This window comes from Ambystoma mexicanum, chromosome 5q (assembly GCF_040938575.1).
Source record: "Ambystoma mexicanum isolate Mex_15411 chromosome 5q, UKY_AmexF1_1, whole genome shotgun sequence".
Taxonomy (NCBI): domain Eukaryota; kingdom Metazoa; phylum Chordata; class Amphibia; order Caudata; family Ambystomatidae; genus Ambystoma; species Ambystoma mexicanum.
Genome location: NC_090933.1, coordinates 876,759,077 through 876,780,353, shown reverse-complemented (window position 1 = coordinate 876,780,353; position 21,277 = coordinate 876,759,077). Strand labels below are relative to the sequence as shown.

The following is a 21,277-nucleotide window of genomic DNA, read 5'->3' as shown; positions in this document are numbered from 1 at the left end:
TAGTTGTGTTGGTGGACCAGTGGTGCTGCTGAGGCAATGGATGGTGAAGGAGAGGCCATGGTTTATGGTGTTGGCTGCCCTCTTAGCAAGGCTCTACGCAGTGGTGGGTGTGATGGGAGTAAAGCGGGACAGGGGATATGACTATGTATAAGAATGATGTGAGGATGTGTGGTTGCATGCCAGGCCATGCAACAGAGGGAGACCACTTCTCCAGCATGGTGTCTGGGATGGATTCACATGCTCATGAATATTCCCTGTTGTCGGACTGGGAATCCTCAGTAAAAGAAAAAACAGTTTCATTTTCACTTAAAAACTGTATTTCGTATTTATCCTCTAAACCAATCCCTGTCCTCTAGTTTATACTGCCCCCATCCAATGACAGTAGTTACCCAAGGCCCGCCTCTGGCAGCCATATTCAGATTTTTACTGTACACTTCAGTGTTGGCAGTCCTTGAGTTGTCTTCTGAGCGATTTGTATGTTTTTTCATGTTTTTCAATAAGAAAAGTTCTGTTTTTGTTTCAAAGAGCCTGTGTGCTCTTTTCTTAATCTGCCAAAAGCAGGGATCTGTTGTTGATGAAGTTTTTCCCCCCTCAAGGGCGAAGATTAAACTAAGATTCTAGAAGGCCATCTTGGGCCTACTACACACCCTCCGACCATGACAGAGGAGGCAGGGCGGGGGGGCAGGGTCCCTCTTCAGGCCCTGCACCAAATGTGGGCTACAGAACTTGTTTTGTGGAGGACAAGCATCTACAATGCCTCTACTGCCTACACCTGGACTACCGGCCCAGATTCCGGTTTAAAACCCCCAGGGAGGAGAAGGGAGGAGGGGGCGAGGAGGCCCCAAAACAGCCCTCCCAGGTCATCGCTCAAGCTATGGAGTTCTCATCCATGGAAGACGAAGATCAGGTGTCCATGCATACAGTCCATGAGGAAGAAGACTGCAGCATAGGGCCTAGTTTTCCGACTTTGCCCTCTAGCCGAGGGACATTTACTTGGATATTCTATCAACGCTCCACACCTTTGTGTCAGAGATGCAGATGAGAATGCCCCTGGCACCGGTTTCTGTGGTCTCCCAGGACCACTATCAGCCTCAGCCGAAGAAGAGGAAGCTTCATCTGATGCTCCCATATCAACCTCCTCCACCACGTCAGGCCCCACCAGACACGGGCACAGAAACACATACAGCCACGACAACGGATGAAGACAAAGACTTCGTCCCAGCGGACAATGAATTGCCACATTTGGATGCTCCGCATAGGGGTTTCCCCACCAGACGAGGTGGGTTTGTTCTACTCCATGATCGCCAGTGCCTCTGAGCTATACTATTCTATTCCAGCTGGTGCCCAAGTAAATCAAGGAGTATCAAAGGCGTAAGGCTAAGAGGAAGAGGATCATGGTGGTGCCTTTTCTGGACGATATTTGGGAAGAGGGCCTGGCCCTCATGAAGAACCCCTGCACAGCTCCAGCCAAGCGGAATAAATACAGGGTGCCAAACTGCGCACCAAAGTGCCTGAGGTTGCAACCATCAGCCGTCTCTGTGGTGTCTGTGGCCGCAAGGAAACTGTCTGCTAACCCGTCCTAATCGTCTTTGGTCCCTCCAGACAGTGAGGGGGAAAAGGATGAATGCCATGGGGAAGAAGATGATTTACAGTGCATTGTCCACAATCAAGGCGGCCAACACGGTGTCGATCCTAGCCAGGTATGACAGGGAATTGTGGTACAAGCTAGGACCGATCCTGGTGTTCCTCCCCGACGATAGGATGATGGAAGCCCTCGCCCTCTTGCAGGATGGGCAAGTGGCATTGGACCACGCCATCACAGTGGCAGTGGACGTCGCCGACACAGGTTTACATCAAATGGGGAACAGTGTCTGCCATCGTCGGCAGGGATGGATGAGGGCCACTAACTTCCGTCAGGTGGTCCAAGCGAAGGTGCTGGACATGCCCTTTGATGGGGAAAATCTGCTTGGGAAGGCTGCCGACGAGTCCCTCCAGGCCATCAAGACGGATACAGAGACAGCCTGTCTTTTCCCTCCTCCAGGGGAAAATTGAGCAGGTCATCAAAAGGGTTTTTCGCGTCTTAGACATCCTTCCCGATCCTCAACACAAGAAGCCTACTGAGGCCTCTCCCAGGCCTACGGTAGCGGAGGACAGCATCGCTGTTGCCCACAGGGTAGGACGCTGGCGCCCAAGCAAGGCTGAACCGGCGAAGACGTCAGGCCCCCACTCGTGTACCCGGGTGGGAGGCCGGCTGACGAAGTTAGTCAGCGAGTGGAGAAAGATCACCACTGACAGATGAGTGCTGGACGCTCTTGGCCAGGGGCACAACCTGGCGTTCCAACGCAGGTGTCCTCGTATTCCGCTGGTGCCCTGTCAGGAGCAGCACACCCCTCAGCTTTTATAAGAGGTATGAGCCATGCTACGATAAGGGGCGATGGAGCTAGTTCCCCAACGGCTTCGGGGCTCTGGGGTCTATTCCAGATACTTTCTAGTCAGAAAGAAGGCAGGGGGCTGGAGACCCATCCTGGACCTACGACGTCTGAACAAATAATTAAGTCCCAAAAATTCAGGATGGCCACAATGCAGCACATGCTCTGTCAACTGCAAAAGGAGACATCTTGACATTGTTGGGCCTGGAAGACGCCCATTTCCACGTCCCCACTCACAAGAAACATTGAACATTTCTAAGTTTTGTGGTGCAGGGCCAGCACTACCATTTCATGGCCCTACCATTCGGCTTGAAGGCGGCCCCAAGAGTGTTCACGAAATTCCTGCCACCAGTGGTGGCCCATCTATGTCTATAGGGCATACACATATACCAGTACCTGGATGACTGACTGATACGCGCCCTCTTGCGGGAGCTGGCAGACAAACACACAAAGTCGACCATCTGACTATTGACAGATCTGGGAATCTGTCAACGATCTGAAGTCCTGCTTAACGCCATCACAGAAAGTGCTGATCCTAGGAGCCACACAACACAGCGTCTTGCCTGGCATCGCCCTAGGAGGAGAGGCTAGCAGCTATTCAAGGAAAGGTACAATGGCTGTCGTTGGCAAAGATGGTCCCGGTGCAGTCCAAGTCGTTACTGGGCATGTAGCCCTACATTTACCTCATCTGTCTCTGCAGGTTGCAGATGCCACCCCTACAAGAATTCCTCGATGCCCGTTGGATACAGGTGTCCAGAAACTTCACGGACAAGATCTATCTTAACGAGGAGTTCCGATGGGCGATAGTGATGGCGGATCTGCTCCCACAACGCCCAAGGCACAGGATTTCAACCCCCCCATACCAGGAGACTGTCACCATGGACGACTCCTTGGAAGGTTGGGGAGCGCACAGCCAATGTCTGCACACCAGAGGCCAGTGACTGCCGGAGGAGAAGGATCTGCATATCAACATCCTGGACCTACGTATAGTGTTCTGGGCCCTGAAGTCATTTCTACCGTCTCCGACAGGCAAGGTGTGAGATCTTCATGAACACCACCACCATGTTCTACATCAGGAAGCAGGGGGGCACTCGATCCCTGGTGCTCTCTAAGGAAGCTGTAAGTGCGTGTCACGTAGAACTTCAAGGCACAAGCAACGTCCAGAGGGTACAAGTCCCTCTCTGCCGACAACAAAGGTTTCGGGAAGAAAACAAGCAACACCAAAGGCTTGTTTAGGTGAAATTCCGACAGAATCTTCGGCATGAAAGAGGGGTGCATATGCAGTACCACCCTCGATTCGTGGAAAGTCAGGTATGGTTGCTTGCATGATAGGTCCTGCATCTCACCTATACATCTGGCATAGGTAATGGCCACAAGGAACGCCGTCTCTGCCACGGGAGAAACGTGAGTGGGGCCTGATGCATAGGCTCGAAGGGTGCCCCCATGAGCCTCATCAGAACCACATTGAGTTCCCACGCCAGGGCACAAGCCTTCACCGTGGGAAGGATCGAAAAAGGCCTTTGAGAAACTCCTTGAGGGGTCTGTGGGACCACAGCCAGGAGCTCTCTGGGGACCTGGTGTAGCCAGAGATAGCCGCCAGATGTACCTTGATGAATGCATGAGCCAGTCCAGTTTTTGCCAAGGATAGCAAGTATGGAAGGATCTGTGGAGCCATGACCCTCAGAGGGGTAAACTTCTGCGATTGCCACCATGTAACAAAATGCTTCCACATATGGCCGTAGCACTTGAAAGTCGACGACGCCCTGTCGACTTTGATCTCCCTGCAGTCTTTTAGCAACTCATAACCTCCAAACTCCAAGGCTGCAGAAGTCAAGCCTTCAGGTTCGTCGATCCTGGGTCATGGAGGATTGTGCCTCCCTCTCTGGTGAGAAGACCCAGACCCACCAGCAACTTGACAGAAGGTGACAGGGATAGGCTGAGAAGTTCCGAATATCAAATCTGCCTCGGTCATGCCGGGGCGATGAGTATCATCTTGCATTGAAACCAAGTGTGTTGATGACTCGTAGCAGGAGAGAGAACTTGCACAGAAACAGCCCTTCCAATGGGAAGGAGAACACATCCCCCAGGCACCTCGGCTGATGGAATCTGCTGGCAAACATCTGGCATTTGGAGTTTGCTGCCATCGCAAACCGATCGATCTGGGGTCTGCCCCATTCGACAAACAGACGGTCCATCTGATCCTGACGAAACTCCCATTCGTGGCAGGAGCACAGTTCCCTGCTGAGGGAGTCTGCAATGGTGTTCTTGAAGGACGAGGAACATCCTCCGTCTGACGGCTGAGTGCCACAAGTCCTGAGCTTCCTTGGAGAGTGTAAGTAAGGATTATTGAGCCACGCTCTCGTCTTACTTTTTACAGAGACGCTCTCTGTGCCCCGTTCTGAATTACACGCCCACACAAGTTGGACAACTGCAGGAGACACGTTACCATTGCTATAAGAGTACGGCAGCACATCACTCTGGTCACTGAGACAGAGTGAAATTAAGATAATTTCTGTACATGCATCGAGCCATTGTACTCTGATTTCTATGCACGAGTACCACCATAACATTTGCATGGGTTACTCAACCATTCTTCTATGTTTCACACAGACCCCATAGGGACTGGAACGAAACGGAGCATACCCAGCGAGGCAGCAGCCCGCTAATCATCAGAGGTCAACCCACTTTCAACTTTAGAAGACATACCAGAACGTTGAGCTCATGACCTCCCTTCTAGATAGACTGTATTTCATACAGGTAAGCCATTTAGATTCCTTCTCAGCTTACACCATTAGAAGTGAGGTCCTTATATGTATTATTCAGATTCAGATCTGAGACCTGCCTTCGTCACACAGGTTGTATTTCATCAATGAGAAGTATGAAGTCAGTCAAGAGGTTACCCAATTCATTACGGGTGCTCACTCTTGTTCGAATCCGTGCAGAATCATTCTTTCTCCGACATGGTAAGATAGTTAATCATTCATTGATACATAAGTCACTAGTGATGTTCTTTTCCTTACCTATCCCTTGATACCCAAGTACTGACACTGGCCCATTTGTTTCAACTTCTAGGCAGCACACGCACAGAGCAGTCCATCCGGCATCCTTTCGTCCTGATGAAGGCCTGCTCAAGAACGGCTGTCACAACAGCCAGTGAGGGTTGAAACTCATCCATGTAGACGATTTTTCAATCCTAAATGCAATGCAAAATTGTTAACACTGCTTCTATTGGCATTTTTCATGTTGTCTGCTATATCAATGTAACAATTGTTTTGACCCTTGTTGTGGCAGTACACAGCAGTAGGTTTTGTATTGTCTAACTCCATTGTATTGAATTTTGAGTCTTAATTATCTCAGAAATATTGGTCTTAGAACATCATGTATTTGTTTCATGTTTTTGAATGGAAAACTCTATATTTATGTGTGCAATCAGACCATTAGTTCCTTACCTTTGAATACAAACACTTTGTACCAGCTCAGGTGTGTCTTGTATCTTATATCTTGTATACATCAAACTATTGGGGCATACGGATAGGTAAGATTGACCCTTTTCATTTGTTCTTTCGCTTCGGTTGAACCTTGCCATCTCCCATGGCTGTGTAATGTTGTACTGCTCTGTATTTGTTATGCATGAGCATGTGAATCCATGCCAGACCCCATGCTGGGAACGGTTTAAGTTACTTATCTGTAATTATTGTTCTCCAGCATGAGTCTGGCATGGATTCACATGCAATCCCTCCCTCTGCGGCTCTTCTTGGTCATACTGCCAGTTTACGTGCTTACCAAAATTGAAGATGGCTGCCAGAGACGGGGGCTTAGGGGGAGGACTGTAATTGGATGGGGGCAGTAGAACCCAGATGACAGTGATTGGTTTAGAGGAGAAATACAGTTTTTAAGTGAAAGGGAAACCGTTTTTTCTTTTACTGAGGATTTGCAGCCTGACGGGTAATATTCATGAGCATGTGAATCCATGCTAGACCCATGCTGGAGAACATTAGTTACATGTAAGTGACTTAAACCTTGTGTTACAAAGCATGGGGATGTCAGACGTGACTGTGCCCAAGGTGTTGTAAAAGTGCCACAAACTATTCCTGTGGCAAGGTTGCGTCCACAGTGCGGCCTTTTGTTGCGTGTAGAAACTATGCATTTCAAAGGAAGAAAGGCAGGCAGTTGTTAAACACTCACTCTCCGTACAGGCAGCTGCCTGGAAGAGAATGTTGTTTAATGTTTAGATTCTCGCAGCTATTAACATTTATTTAGTGGGCATGGCAGCAAACCGCTGATTCTGTGATTTTATTGCTAATCGCAAAATAACGATGAACTGGGTGGGGCGGATGGGTCTGGCTATACCTACAGCATTAACAATTTCATCAGAACGCATCATTCATGGAAACAGAGGCTTTTAGTGTGGAGGGTGATGCTCCAGTGTCAACCAAATATGAAATCTTTTGATCAGCAATAACGCAATCGGATCAGGGTTAGAATCCAGTGACAAAAATGTTCAAGGGAGAAAAGACAGAAGATCATTTTTCCAAAAATAACCTTCGATCTTTTCTCCCCCTGAACATTTCCGACTTGGCCCCCACCAACCCTACATAGTGGTGCCACACTTCGCTGTGTACCGCTGACTCTGTCTCTGCAACGCCTGTTCCCTTTCACTTCTGTGATCGGGACCTGGCGCTGTATGGTGCTTTCCTTTTTTTCCTTTTTAATTTTTTTTTTTTTTTTACTTTTTGGGATCAGCTGCGTGGTACTCCCCCGCTCACAATATAGTGAACCCCTGCAGCCCTTAGCACCAGATGGGGGATTTGGTCGAACTTTTTGACCGTTCGGAATTTTCGAACGTCGAAATTCAGCCAAATCTCCCATTCAGGTTTTTTTTGCTGGCTTTTTGGATGTTTCCACACAATCCACATACGGGCCAGTAGAGTCAATCGGTATAGTGGTGCAACACGTTCGGAGACCCCTTGGCAAGCCTAACCATCAGTCTAAAGTGACATTGGTGGCAGCTGGGACCTAGTCATTAAACTTGGCTGTCCGCCTGCTTTCCATTGTCCAAACTCGTTGCAGTATTTACACCGATCACTTTACATCTTTGTGTAATACCTTCTCATCAGTTAGCCCTTGTACGTGGGATTGGGGTGCTCCTCTCCCTCTTCCCTGTCCTGACCCTCCTGGCGTGGGCAGAGTTCTCCCCTTATCTGAAAAGGTTTTACTCTGCATCTGCAACACCGTAGGTATGGCATCAGTAGTTTCTTTTGTCTTTGACCTTTTCATGGAGGTGCTCTGCAGCCAATAGAACCTCTACCAAACCCTTTCCTTCCCGCCCTATTTGCACTGCCTTAATTCCCTGGGACACTTTAGGTTGGAAGCGTATAACAAACTGAGCCACCACAGCTTGAGGTGCTATAATAGCTGTCAACGATCCCAGAATATTGTTCAAGATATGGTTTTGAATCGCTCGCTATTCCACAGGATTTTCACCCTTGACTTGCTTGCTTGAATGCATCTTAGACTGATGAGTCTTACTAGGGCAAATTTCAGTGATGGTTTGTACCAACCTATCACTAAATGTTTTCAGGTCTCTAGAGGTGGCAGGTTCTTCAGCTGGCCAGTTGGAGCGCACTTTCAGCGGGGTAAATGTTTCTCGCAATAAGTGATTTCAAATCAACACATATTGGGGGTTAGGAGATAAGTCTATTATGACCTGAATCTCTTCTTGGATCTCAACGGGATCATCTTGTATCTATGAACGATATTGAACAAATCAGTAGCACCCCAGGGAGGCATGTGCAGTAACTAAAGGATGGCCTCCTCCAGCGAGCTGTTATAGCGTGAATGCACCAGTAATGGAACGGTTTGTCAAATTTGGAAACATTTCAAACGTGGCTGAGCAAGGCGAAAAATGTTTGCCGATCTGAGCTTGTATTTCTGGGGTAAACTGGCCACCCACAGGGTTTATTGGGTGGACTGATAAGTTGCCCATTGTGTACAGTGTGGGCTAGCCAGTTGATGGTTGGATGCAACATTTAAAATGTCAAGGTTATAAGTGTCCAGAATGTCTTTGAGAGTTTCCTTTTGTCGGGGCTCCCCTTGGATTACAGAATATTAACATTTGTTTTTACCTTTGTGGACCGGTACTTGATGGTTGGAGTACTTATCTTTTATGGATGTAACTTGCTCCTGGAGCATTTCTTGGGTGTTTTACAGTCTTGGATCGAGTCTGTCTCTTATTTGCTTCAGTATAGTCTAGATAGCTGTCCCATTGTTATTGGTGTACACATGCACCTTTCTTTTATGACATGCCTTATTAGGTTTGTTATCTTGTCTAAGTCAAACGTGCTTTCCTTGGGGAGTTTTGATCAGGTGACTCACTTGGTGTATATTTGTGAAACTAAATGTGCTGGACTTCCTTTTCAAGGAAGTGGCACTTGTCTAGACTGACCTGCACCCATTTTCTCAAGGGAAGATAAGGTAAGACTTATTGCGGATGCAGGTCCGTTCCTAACTCTTATCTGCTTTGGGATGCTATTGTGTCTGGTGAAGTTGGTATGGCTCATAACTGACCCTGACCGCTCTGCCATGTCTATCCAGGGGCTCTGGTATCACCACCTGACCTCTGTTCTTCCCCCTGTACAAATATTTCAGTGACGACGACAGGTGTTGGTCACATTCACCACCTATATCCCCAGTTATGCTATCCACAATGCAGAGCAGTATTTCTGCTTGTTTGAGAGACTTGGGTAGGTGAGAGTCAAAGACCAGACACAAAATTGGTAGAAACAAAGACGGTTACAGCTCCCGTACTAGGATAGAGGAGCATGTGACATAAAAAGCAGGGTCACAACTTAGTTGCACATTTAGGGTTTCAAGTTTCGCGGTATGGGTTTAGACTGGCCAACCACAGGGCTCTCGTCAAAACTATTGTCTTCACACTTGCACATAACGCAGCCATCCTAGTCCCTGATCCATACTACACTACTCTGACCAGCGCAGCAGTCTCATGTTCTCAAGTCAGTAGCGAGCATGAATGGGCTGCTTTGACTTTTTACATTTTTTTTTGATTCTATACTGTAGTCGCCAACCACTTTTACTTTTTTCTTATTCTGTGGGCAAGGTACCTTCCCTCCTGTAACCTTGAATATTCACAACAGATTTCAGGATTCTTTAACTAGAGACAAACATTCACCCCAACTTGTTTCAAACAGTACTATACAAGACCTGACAATACACTGATGCAATCCAACAGATTTCTTCCGCATCTCAGAGCGATCTGGCCAGTTCTCCCCTCCTACAAAATGTCTATCCTGGGCTCACAGGGATTACTGGGTGGTGCGGCCAGCGACCCTTGGTCTTGGCTGCAGAGCAGCAGCAATCTGACGTCTATGGCACCCAACATGTCATGGAAACATGCAACTGTCATGGAAACGTGGAAACTGACTAATCCGGTGGATTGGTGAACAATTAATAAAAATGCAAGCAACAGGACAACAAAAACCGAATGACAGTATGAGGTTTCGAAGGGATTGTGTCCTCCGACGTATTCCTTATCTTTGATAATACGTTTCCAGCTTGCTGGCCTCGAAAATGTTTTCTGTAGAGGGCGCTGCGCGTCGACGTCCGCCGAGTTGATGTCGCTTGACGGCCACTGTATCGGCGCCGACGTCACCATGCCCATAAATAGCCACGTGCGGCATCCGTTGTTCAGTTCTGTTTTTCCGCGCTTGGTGGGGCCTCGGAACATCGTTGCTCAGTTCAGTCAGATAATCTAATCTACATCTACTCGAATATTCCAACTTGTTCTCGATGGCATCTTCATCGGAGCCGACAACGCCGCGATCCGGCTTCAAAAAATGTCGAGACTGCGGTAAAATAATTTCGATAACGGATCCACACAGGATCTGCTTGTGGTGCTTGGGAGCCGAGCCCCATTGTTCGGAGTGTGAGGACTGCATTTCCATGACGGCGAAAGCCTTGAAGGAGCGCAAGGGGGAAGCTCGAGAGAGGTAAGTCAGTCAAAACCTCCTCGAAAGTTTCTTCGGTCGAGGCATTCGTCCCCTCGCCGGTGAAAACATTCCCATTCTAGATCTCGAAGTAGCTCCCACCATTCGTCGAGATCAAGACACTCAAAGAAGAGACGTCGAAGATCCCCTTCCTCGTTGTCTTCTGTTTCCCCAGAAAGGGTCTCCTGCCCCACAAAACACAGCTCTCAGGCTGAGTGGGAGGAATTCAGGAGGAAAATGTTAAGCGTCTTCGAGAAAGCGGCCTCGTCCCCATCGAAGACAGCTGAGGGTGATACCCCAGGTGAAAAACCCAAAAAATCAAAACGCCGCGAGTCGCAGCACCGGCGAAACATTCCACCCGAGAGCGCCACAGGCCATCGCGTAAAAAGGCACCGTCTTCGACGCCGTCGTCGAAGATTCCTTCGACGCATGGATCGACGCCGTTGTCGAAGAGTTCTTCGACGCATCGGTCGATCGACTCGACGCCATCGCCGACGCCGATGAAAGAGAAGACCATGGCTACTCCACAGCCAACAGTGATTCCAAGAGCCTCCGACACGACGCCGAGACCGTCGTTGATGTCCTCGATTATGGATCCCGATCCTCCCGATCCTCTCGAGTTCTTTGAGGCCTCTTCCAGTTTTCTCGACACCGGTTTCGGCACCTTCAAAGCCTGTCACATAGGCGTCGACTAAATCGACGTTTTCTCTCCCAGTAATGACGAATTTGGCTCCTTCTGCCTTAGAAATGGGTTTTATACCATTTCAGAGGACAGAGTACCCTGGATTATCTTCAATTTATGAAGAAGGGGAAGATTCGGACCAGGAACCCTTTGAGTTGCAGAGGACCACACTACCTGTTTCAGAGGATTTCACCTCTGAGGAAAGAAGGTTGAAAGACCTACAGGAGTCATTACATGAGGCAAGTGGGCTGGACACTTCCCCAGAAGTATATTTTGTTAAGCCAGACCAAGGGGAAAATGCGAAACACCCTATAGAACCCTGATGGCAAGAATTATTGAATTCATGGGTTGGTCTGCGCCTTCACCTGTTTTTCAACAGGATGACCTGACAGACATATTAGACAAAGGTCCACAGGAGGATCCTGTGGTCCCCTTCCATACAGCCTTACAAAGAAAAATTGCATCTAACTGGGAAACTCCTGAAGTTATCCCTGCTGTCAACAAAAGGTTATCAGCCAAGTATAGGGTAGCTGCTGCTGACCCTGAATACTTATCGAAACACCCGACTCCAGAGAGTCTGGTAGTCCAAGCGGCAACTTCATCAAGCAGCAGGAATGCTTACCTTACTGTCCCACAGGATAGAGATGACAAGAGGTACGATTCTATGGCAAAGAAAGTCTTCTCTGCTTGTAGTATGGCGTTGAAGTCCATCAACGCCACCTGTACGCTCGCCAGGTTCAGTCACACACTGTGGGAGTGTGCTTCATCAGCGGCTGACTGCATACCCGAAGGAGAGGAAAGGGAAGCCTTCCTTAACATTATTAAAGATGGCAAGGATGCCATGTGCGAGTCACTTCAAACTGGCATCGATTCCGCTGACAGTATCAGCAGGGCCATGGCGGCAAGTACAACAATCCGCAGGCATGCGTGGTTGCGAAAGTCTGGCTTTGCTCCAGATGTACAGGCCAGACTTTTGAATATGCCCTTTGACGGCTCTTCATTATTCGGAAAAAAGGCTGATGACAGTCTGGAAAAGTTGCAGACATCTAAAGCAGCAGCAAAATCTTTAGGAGCTGTTATCCGCCAAACTCCTTTTTGCCCCTCAGGAACCTCTGGAAGAGGAAAGTCCTTTAGCTATTATTCTGCATTCGGGAAAGGCAGAAGACAGCCGGCTCAAAGAGGCCAAAGAAGATCCACCCGAGGTGGACGGGTCAAAGGTACTAAGGCCGCAGCAGCAGCAGGTGCCTCTTTACCTTCGGCATCTGCATCAGCCGCCCACAAACCACTCTGAGGTCTTTCCACACAAGACACCTGTAGGGGGCAGGTTAACTCACCATCTGACGGAATGGCAGGCTATAACGTCAGAGTCTTGGGCATTGGAAACAGTTGCCCAGGGTTACTACCTACCCTTTCTACACATTCCTCAGAGTCATCCACCGGGGAACAGCTCTCTAAAAGTTCCAGATCCGCTCCTCTTGCAGGAAATTATAGACCTGCTAGAGAAAGGTGCCATAGAACCGGTACCTGTAGCAGACAGGAACAAGGACTGGTACTCCCCCCTACTTTCTCATACCAAAGAAGGACGGAGGACTGAGACCCATCCTGGACTTACGAGAATTGAACACGTTCCTCAGGAAGGACAAGTTCAAGATGGTAACTCTCTCTCAGATCCTTCAGGCCCTCCAGCTCCAGGACTGGCTGGTATCTCTGGACCTTCAGGATGCTTATTTCCATGTGCCAATCCATCCCAAACACAGGAAATACTGAGGTTTGCAAATGGCGACTCTCAATATCCATTTCGAGTTCTGCCATTTGGGCTGACCTCCGCCCGAGGGTCTTCACCAAGCTAATGTCGGTAGTGGCTGCGAGTCTAAGGAGGGAAGGGATCCACGTCTATCCCTAGCTAGACGATTGGCTGATCAGGGCTGTATCTGCGGAACAAGCTCAGACCCAGCTAGATTATGTCTGCCACTTCCTTCACAAACTGGGCTTCTCCCTCAATTTAAAGAAGTCACAGATGATACCATCACAGAGACTCCAGTTCATTGGAGCGGTCCTGGGCACTTCCCTGGGAAAAGCCTCGCCACCAGAGGTGAGGGCTCAAGATATTCTGCAGATGGTCAACAAGTTTCAAAATGCCCAACGTCTCCCAGCCTTCGACTTTTTGAGGTTGCTAGGCCTCATGGCATCCTGCATCTTCCTTGTGCCAGAGGCTCGCCTGAGAATGAGATCTCTTCAGTGGGCACTGAGAACTCAGTGGTCGCAATTCTCAGGGAGAATGACAGATCTCCTCTGGATTCCGGACAAAGTAGCCCGCGACCTTCAATGGTGGGCCTATCCAGAGAACATTTTGAAAGGAGATCTGTTTTGGCAACCATGGGCGGAGATAACAGTAGTCACAGACGCCTCACTCACGGGGTGGGGCGCTCATGCCAACGACTTGACAATCGGCGGTCGTTGGTCTCCATCGGAGTCCAGACTACACATCAACCTATTGGAGCTGAGAGCAATCAGACTAGCGCTGAAAGCTTTCCTGCCATCAGTACAGGGGAGAAATGTCCTGATAATGACGGACAACACGGTGGCCATGCACTACCTCAACAAAAGAGGAGGCGTAGGGTCACTGCCACTGTGCAGAGAGGCAATGCAGCTCTGGTTTTGGGCAATTCGAGAAGGAATTTCTCTATCGGCAGTCCACCCAGCCGGAGAGAAGAACTTGACAGCGGACGCTCTGAGCAGGCAGAGCACAGTCTCCCACGAGTGGGAGCTAGCTCAGGAAGTCCTTCAAGAGATCTTCGCCCTTTGGGGAACCCCTCAGGTGGATCTGTTCGCCACAAGCACCAACAAGAAGTGCGATCTGTTCTGTTCAAGGGAATTTCCCCCGAGAGGAGCTCTAGGAGACGCGTTCGTAGTGGACTGGGAGTTTCCACTCCTCTACGCGTTTCCACCAGTCCCTGTTATTCCTCAAATGATCAGGAGGTTGAGAAGATTCCGGAAAACCATGATCCTAATTGCCTCGGACTGGGCCTGGAGAACGTGGTACCCGGACCTTCTAGATATGTCCATCTGCCCTCCAATCCGTCTTCCACTCAAAGAGAATCTTCTCTCGCAGAAGGGAGGTCAGGTTCTCCATCCAGACATCAGAACCCTCAACCTTCACGATTGGCTTCTGAAAGGGTGAGGTACAAGGATTGGGATCTCCCTGATGACGTCATGGAGGTGTTGCTTTCGGCCAGAAGGCCAGCAACAAAGTCTTTATACCGCTGCCGTTGAAACAAATTTTGCAGCTGGTGTAGAGAAGGGAATATCGACCCTTTTTCATGTGGTACACCAACAGTGTTATCGTTTCTACTCTACTTGGCAAACTCAGGCCTTCAAGTTGGCACTGTAAAAGGCTATCTCGCAGCGCTTTCCATCTTGAAGCGCACTGCGGAGGAACCATCCTATTTCAAACTACCTCTAGTGATACAATTTCTCAAGGGATTAACTAATGTTTATCCTGCAAAACCATCCCAAGTTCCCTTATGGGACTTAAATTTAGTCTTAAACTTCCTAATGGGCACTCCATTCGAACCACTTCACTCTTGTTCGCTGAGATTTCTCACGCTTAAAACTGTTCTGTTGGTAGCACTAACATCTGCTAGGAGGGTGAGCGAGCTACAAGCTCTCTCCTGTAAACCCCCAGATACAATTTTCCACAAGGACAAAGTTGTCCTACAGATGAAGCCTAATTTCCTCTCAAAGGTGGTTTCTGAATTTCATATTACTCCGAAATTTACCTTACCTTCGTTCTACCCTCCTCCTCATCCGCGGAAATAGGAAGAAAAGCTACATAGGCTGGACCCAAGGCGAGCTCTCAGCTTTTACATCAGCAGAATGGCTAGGATCAGGCAAGCAGACCAACTGTTTGTAGGATACTCGGGTCACAAGTTGTGACTACCAATAACAAAACAAACCATTTCCAGGTGGATTATTTTGGCCATTCTGGAATGTTACAAACTGGCAGGGAGCCACCCCAAAATCTTAGGGCTCATTCAACCAGGGGTATCGCAGCCTCTTCGGCTCTCCAAAGAGGGGTACCGGTCAGAGACATATGTGCGGCTGCCACATGGTCGTCCGCACATACCTTCACACATTTTTACAACCTGGATTCCTTCACTAGTCAAGAGACCATATTTGGCAAGGCCGTATTACATTCGGTCCATCCCTAAAGGGATACATAACATGCTTGCTCCCACCTCCAATTGCATGCCACTGCTATGGGAGTCTATCAAAGATAAGGAATACGTCGGAGGACACAATCCCTTCGAAGAACAAGTTACTTCTTACCTTGTAACGTTCTCTCGACGGGATGTTCCTCCGACGTATTCCTTATCGCCCCTCCCATCCATCCCCGCAGTATTACTTCCCTTGTGGTTGCAGCTTACGCTCCTTCAAGGTCAATAACCAATTCAGGCATGACTTTTCTTATGCTACAAAACGGAACTGAGCAATGGACGCTGCGCGTGGCTATTTATGGGCATGGTGACATCGGCGCCGATACGGTGGCCGTCGAGGGACATCGACTCGGTGGACGTCGACGCGCAGCGCCCTCTACAGAAAAAATTTCCGAGGCTAGCAAGCTGGAAACGTATTATCAAAGATAAGGAATACGTCAGAGGAACATCCCGTCGAAAGAACGTTACAAGGTAAGAAGTAACTTGTTCTTTGATGCAAGTGAGAACCCTCCTCCTTCTGTGCACCGGTCTCATACCCAAAGGAACACATGCATTTCCATGGAAGGGGAGGTCCAAACAGGGCAAGGAATCGTACTGAAACAATGTTAAAAGCAGGAAACAAAGCCCCACTATACAAGTCTTTTATACCAGCTGCGTTCTCACATGTTAAAAATCACTGTTAACAGGGAGGACAGCATGAAGTATTAGTGGAGCTGAATATTCTCCTCAGAGGTTCACACACGGCCTGAGGCAGGCAAGCATGCTTACACTATGATGGCTTCCGTCTGCTAAGGCTGCTTTTCCTAAGAAAGTAGGAGCCTAAAACCTGCTTACATATGCCAAAAAGGGAAACGCATGGGAAGTGAGATGTGAAGGCGAGCTACACACTAGGCGAAGATCCTTAATCACAAAGACACCTGCAGTAAAGCCTAAAGCCCCACCTAGCACGTGGAAGAAACAGTTGTTTAAACATGGCAGTATGCAGTACTTAATCAATAGCACTATGCTAGGGGAGTACATTCATTTTTTTTTATTCCGGACTTAAAACCATTACCTTAATATCACTTGGACTAAAGGTTTTTTCCTGAATTTCAAGGATTTTGTTGCATTGTATTCTTTCAACTTAACTCTTAGATAAAGCTTTTTTACTGAATATCAAGAGTTTTGTTATGCTAGATCTCAGACCACCAGTAGTACTAAAGGTGACTTGCATCTTTTGAACTTGGGTGCAAAATCGTCCCCTCCGTGCAGTTCTTGACATTTGCACACAGTGCAATACAAAGGTCTAAAAAGCAGGTGAAATCGCCAGTATGTCTGTCTTTTGGACTGTGCAGTGCAAACGATGCATTTACAGTGGATTCTATTGGGTTCCAGGGCATTTATGACTGTCCTGTTGGAGTAAATGCTGTTGTATTTGTATGGTGAATATGAGTGTTGGGGCAATAGTTAATTTTTATCATGCTTTCTAGCATACATATGAATGAATACATGGCATAGCTTGAAAATGCACAAAGGTTTTGTGCATGTTTTTTTTTTCTACGCCATCACTTACATGATGTGCATGCTTTAGCATACATTTTATCTTTTTTGTGACGTACCGCTCCCCACATGGTTCTCGGTTGTTTATAGGGATTATTCCCGCAAACGTTGCTTAAATTGATTAAAGAAATGTTGGCTTTTGATTTCTGAAAAGCTTCAGTTGCTGCAATATGTTTTGAACCTGAAGCGGGCACCATTCCTCATCAAAACTACTGCACAGATTTTCACCAAACCACCAAAATCCACAGATTTGTATCCAACTTGTTTATTTGGCACAAATCCATCCTGTGATTTTCGCTATGCGGATTTCTTAAGTGTGCATATTTTTGCCTGTGGGAAAGGGAAGAGGCTTATTCTAAAACACATTTTTTTTCAATGCTTAATACTTTTTGAACGATGTATTGGCCCCAAATGTCTAATTGTGTAGGGGGCCCATACGTGGCTGTTCTTTTGGAATATTTCAGCCAGATGTGCCAGTGAGTGAAGTTAGCAATATAATGGTTGCTACACTATAATAGATGATATACATTCCCCCTAGAAGTCACAGAAACATTTTTAGGTTTTGGTATGTAAATATTGAATATTTAAAATATCCTTCACGCACACCCACCTTTTAATAATTAGTGAGTGTTAACTACTCCAGACACCACTCTCAGTCCCTATCTTATTAGACACTTTACATAAGCGATCTGGTTTTCATGATGAAAGTATCATGCCTTCTGCATCTAGGCACATCAGCAGCGTGACAATTGTACTGCAAGCAGCAACACATATCGGGAGTAACATTTGTCCCAGATGCAAGTCGAGAATAATAACTTTGCCAGAACTGAGAATTTTTCAGTCAATTAAGTTACGATTGGGATCCAAGCCTAATTTAAAATGTGCAAGGTTTGAATTTTGTGTACAGGAATATATGGCTGCATTTCAAAAAAAGTATACCCTTTAAAATCGTGATTGCTTTTAATGTTCGGAAAGTCCTTAATGAGCAACCCTTTTTTTTTTTGTTTTAACTTATTCAGAAGAGTAATCCTCTGCCTTCAAACGCGTTGGCTAGAATATGTGGCAATTATGTTAACTCCATACACACCGGCAACACTGTCCCAGAACATAATTGTTTGGACAATTCTGTGGTGACTTTAGCAGCAAGCCTTCCATGCAGAGCAGCAGGTAAGAAAGTAGAACCATCTATTGGCTGTTTTTGTGCTGCTTTGCCCAAGAATTGTAGAACTACAGTTTGAAGCACATTTTTTGTTTGTTTTTAGTTCTCTATTTTGGTTTTATGTTTTGCCAAATTGTAGTACTAGTAATTTCCCTTGTACGCACGAAAAACACATATTTTGGCACCTTATGTCCCTGCTAGCACTATGTTGTAGATAGTGAAACGTCTGTCGAAATTCACAAAGTCTGCAATGATATTCTTTGGGTTGTAGTGGCCATGGTGATCCGTTTTAGATTTTTGATTGAGCCACATAGCAGTGATCTCAATAAGGGCGTTATCATTTTGACAGTTTATATTATTTGGGTTTGCCTTCATTGTGATGAAGTTGAATGATAGATTTTGTATAATTTGTACTGAGATTAATTTGTTATTTTGGAATTTGCTTCAGAACGAGTATATTAAAAGTGTTTGTTGCATTTGGATATCTTCTTTACATTTGTTGTGCTTAGTTATCTGATGGGTAGCTATATGAAACACTTGTGTATAGGCGCGTTATAAATGCCATATCATCATATCATATATTATGACAAGCCGGAAAAATATGTTCATGTGCAGTTTTGATTTTGGCATTACTTTAGGGCGAACATGGTATTTGCAGTAGTGCTAAAATTGGAAGTTTAAAAATGTGTTTTGGACACATCTTTGCTAAAAGTGGTTCAATGACAATTTGTCTGGGCTTTGGCTCCCATGCAATAACCGCATTTGCATTGATTATATAGCATGGGGAAGTCACCAGTGTTGCGCTGGTCCTAGCACAATGCAGTATTTGTGCTGGTTTTTACTCTGGAGTTGCACTGGTGTTAACATTATTTACACCAACTGGTCCCTCCACTGGCTTTAACATCCACCTCAATACTGTTATTGCACAGGTGACGCTGGTAAATATTCTGGTTCAAGGACCAACTCAGTTTAAGGTCATGGGCTAGTCCTAGGGCCAGTGATCTAAAGATGAATATGTGCAAAAAGGTGTCTCGGGCTTCTCTTAGATAGTGGGCCTTTTAATGTTCGGCTACATGTAAAGTCTTTCAGTAGCAGATTGTTTTGTGGAACTCCAGTGTATTGGTTTCACATGGTAAACCATCTAAACACACTAAAGGAAGATTTTGCCAACAAGCCAATAAAATAAGTTTGCATAGGGCATTAATGCGAGCAGCACTTTCCAAGCCTGACTCCTATTGGTTTGCAGGCTTTTAAAGGTGCTGCATGACAGGTGCAGCCCCAGCCAACCAACTTTCAAGATAATAGCCCTGCAGCTTGTGTGGGGTAACTGCAGGGGTATAATGGAAACTATCTCTAAGTACGGTATACATTAGACTGGCTATAATGCAGTGTAATAATTATGCTCAATATAAACTAGAAATATCTTGGCTCACCATAATGAAAACTGGTTTGTATGTGGTAACTGGGCATAATGCAAATCAGCACTTCTCCAGCATGAGGTCTGGCATGGATTCACATGCTCATGAATGTTCCCTGTCAGGCTGGACATCCTTGGTAAAAGAAAAAGCAGTTTTACTTTCACTTTAAAACTGTATTTCTCCTCTAAACCAATCATTTTAGTCTGGGTCATACTGCCCCCATCCAATGACAGTCCTCTTCCCCAAGCTCCAGCCCTGGGGGCCATCCTCAGATTTGTTACCGCACGCTTCAGTGTTGGGAGTCCTTAAGTTGCTCTCCAAGCTAATTTTGTGTTTTTCGTGAATCTTTTACAAAATAGTTATAATTTGACCGATTTTTGCTTTGAGCTTTAATGAAGAATAGAGACTGGCAGCAGGGCTCTGATACCTGTGAAGATCTTCATCCACTGTCGGATCATCGAAGTTTCGAAAAGGCCTGCTTCACACCCTTTCAGCATGGCTGAGGAGAAGAAGGAAAGCTGCAGCCTCTTAAACTCTGCACGAAGTGTGGTTTGAGAAACGCCTTTGTGAAAGATAGACACCGTTAATGCTTATACTGCCTGCTTCCGGACGATGACGATGAGGAGGGATGCGAGGTATGCCGTAGTTTCTTGAAGATAACCCAAAAAGACAGATATAGCAGACTGTCGGCGTGGCTCAAGTCGAGCAAGGCCTCTGGGGCAGCCTCTGGGCAGGGTCGAGCCTCATCCGGGACCGGCCAGTCCGAGTAGCGTTCTCCCGGGAGGTCGAGATCCTTTGAGCCCGCCCCGCTTGCGGGGGTCCAAGAGAAGGCCAAGCTCTGCGACACAAGCTCTGCTGGGTTCGCCGCTGATGTCATCCTCCGTGGTGAGCCTACCTATGAAGGGGCATCTTCAAAGAGAAAATCACTAACCCTGTCTAAACTCTGTGTGTCTGCAGATAATCAGACGAGGAAAAAGTCTGGAGAGGACTCGTCTAAGCCAGTAAGCACTTCATCCAGGAAAGAAATGGCCACTGCTCCACAGGTGTTCTTGCCCCTAAGATGAGATACATCTGCAGAAACAGCGGGGACGGAACCAGGGCCAGGGAAAGACTTGGCAGCCACTCCGACCCAACAACCTCCTGAGAAGGTTACGGAAACTGTCTCACCTGTGGAGCCTCAAAGGTATGCGGACCAGCAGGCTACTGAGGATAGATCGGAGCAGATCTACTCGACGAGGACAATGATCCGCACGATGTGTGCTGCTCAGTCGACAGAGGGGGGAGGATCGGAGGGATGATCTCAGACCACTGTGCGGAAGAGGAGACACATCAGCCTGGATCAATCGCCACTGGCTGGTTACCCCTAGACCTAGGGACGCGTCTCTGGACATTCTATCAACCCTAAACACACTGGTCACTGAAATCCAGCCAAGAATGCCTCCATCGGGGCCTGCACACAAGAGGCTCTAGAAACCTCTGAGGGTAAACTCCCCGCGGAAGAGGAAGTCCAAGGTGGGCGCTGGCTCTCGGCATCCTCTGACCCCTCCGCCACCTTGTCACAAGAAGACTCCTACCGGAGCCCCGGATCCGCACACGGACATGGCTACCATTGCTACTGGTACCGACGAGTATGACTATTTCATTGCAGCGGACGGGGAAACGCCACACGCCGACGAGCCCCAAAGTGCCTCTCTCCTTGACGAAGTTGGATCCTATCATTCGGTTATGTCGAGGGCCTCTAAACTGTTTCAGCTGGTTCTCGAGGAGACGAAGGAGGGTTTCCTGTACCAAAGACGCAAGTCGAGGAGAAAAACTATCATGTCCATTCCC

General features: G+C 47.4%; 1 protein-coding gene across 3 annotated transcripts in view; it reads left to right on the top strand.

The window, feature by feature from the left end:
- The window catches only part of RAD54B (RAD54 homolog B), a 1,336,679-nt gene that overhangs the window by 240,741 nt on the left and 1,074,661 nt on the right, over window positions 1–21,277 (top strand). For all 3 annotated transcript variants that reach the window (XM_069621363.1, XM_069621365.1, XM_069621364.1), the window contains one exon: window positions 17,890–18,037. In XM_069621363.1, the coding sequence (XP_069477464.1) occupies window positions 17,890–18,037 (148 nt within the window). The remainder of the gene's footprint in view (window positions 1–17,889; window positions 18,038–21,277) is intronic.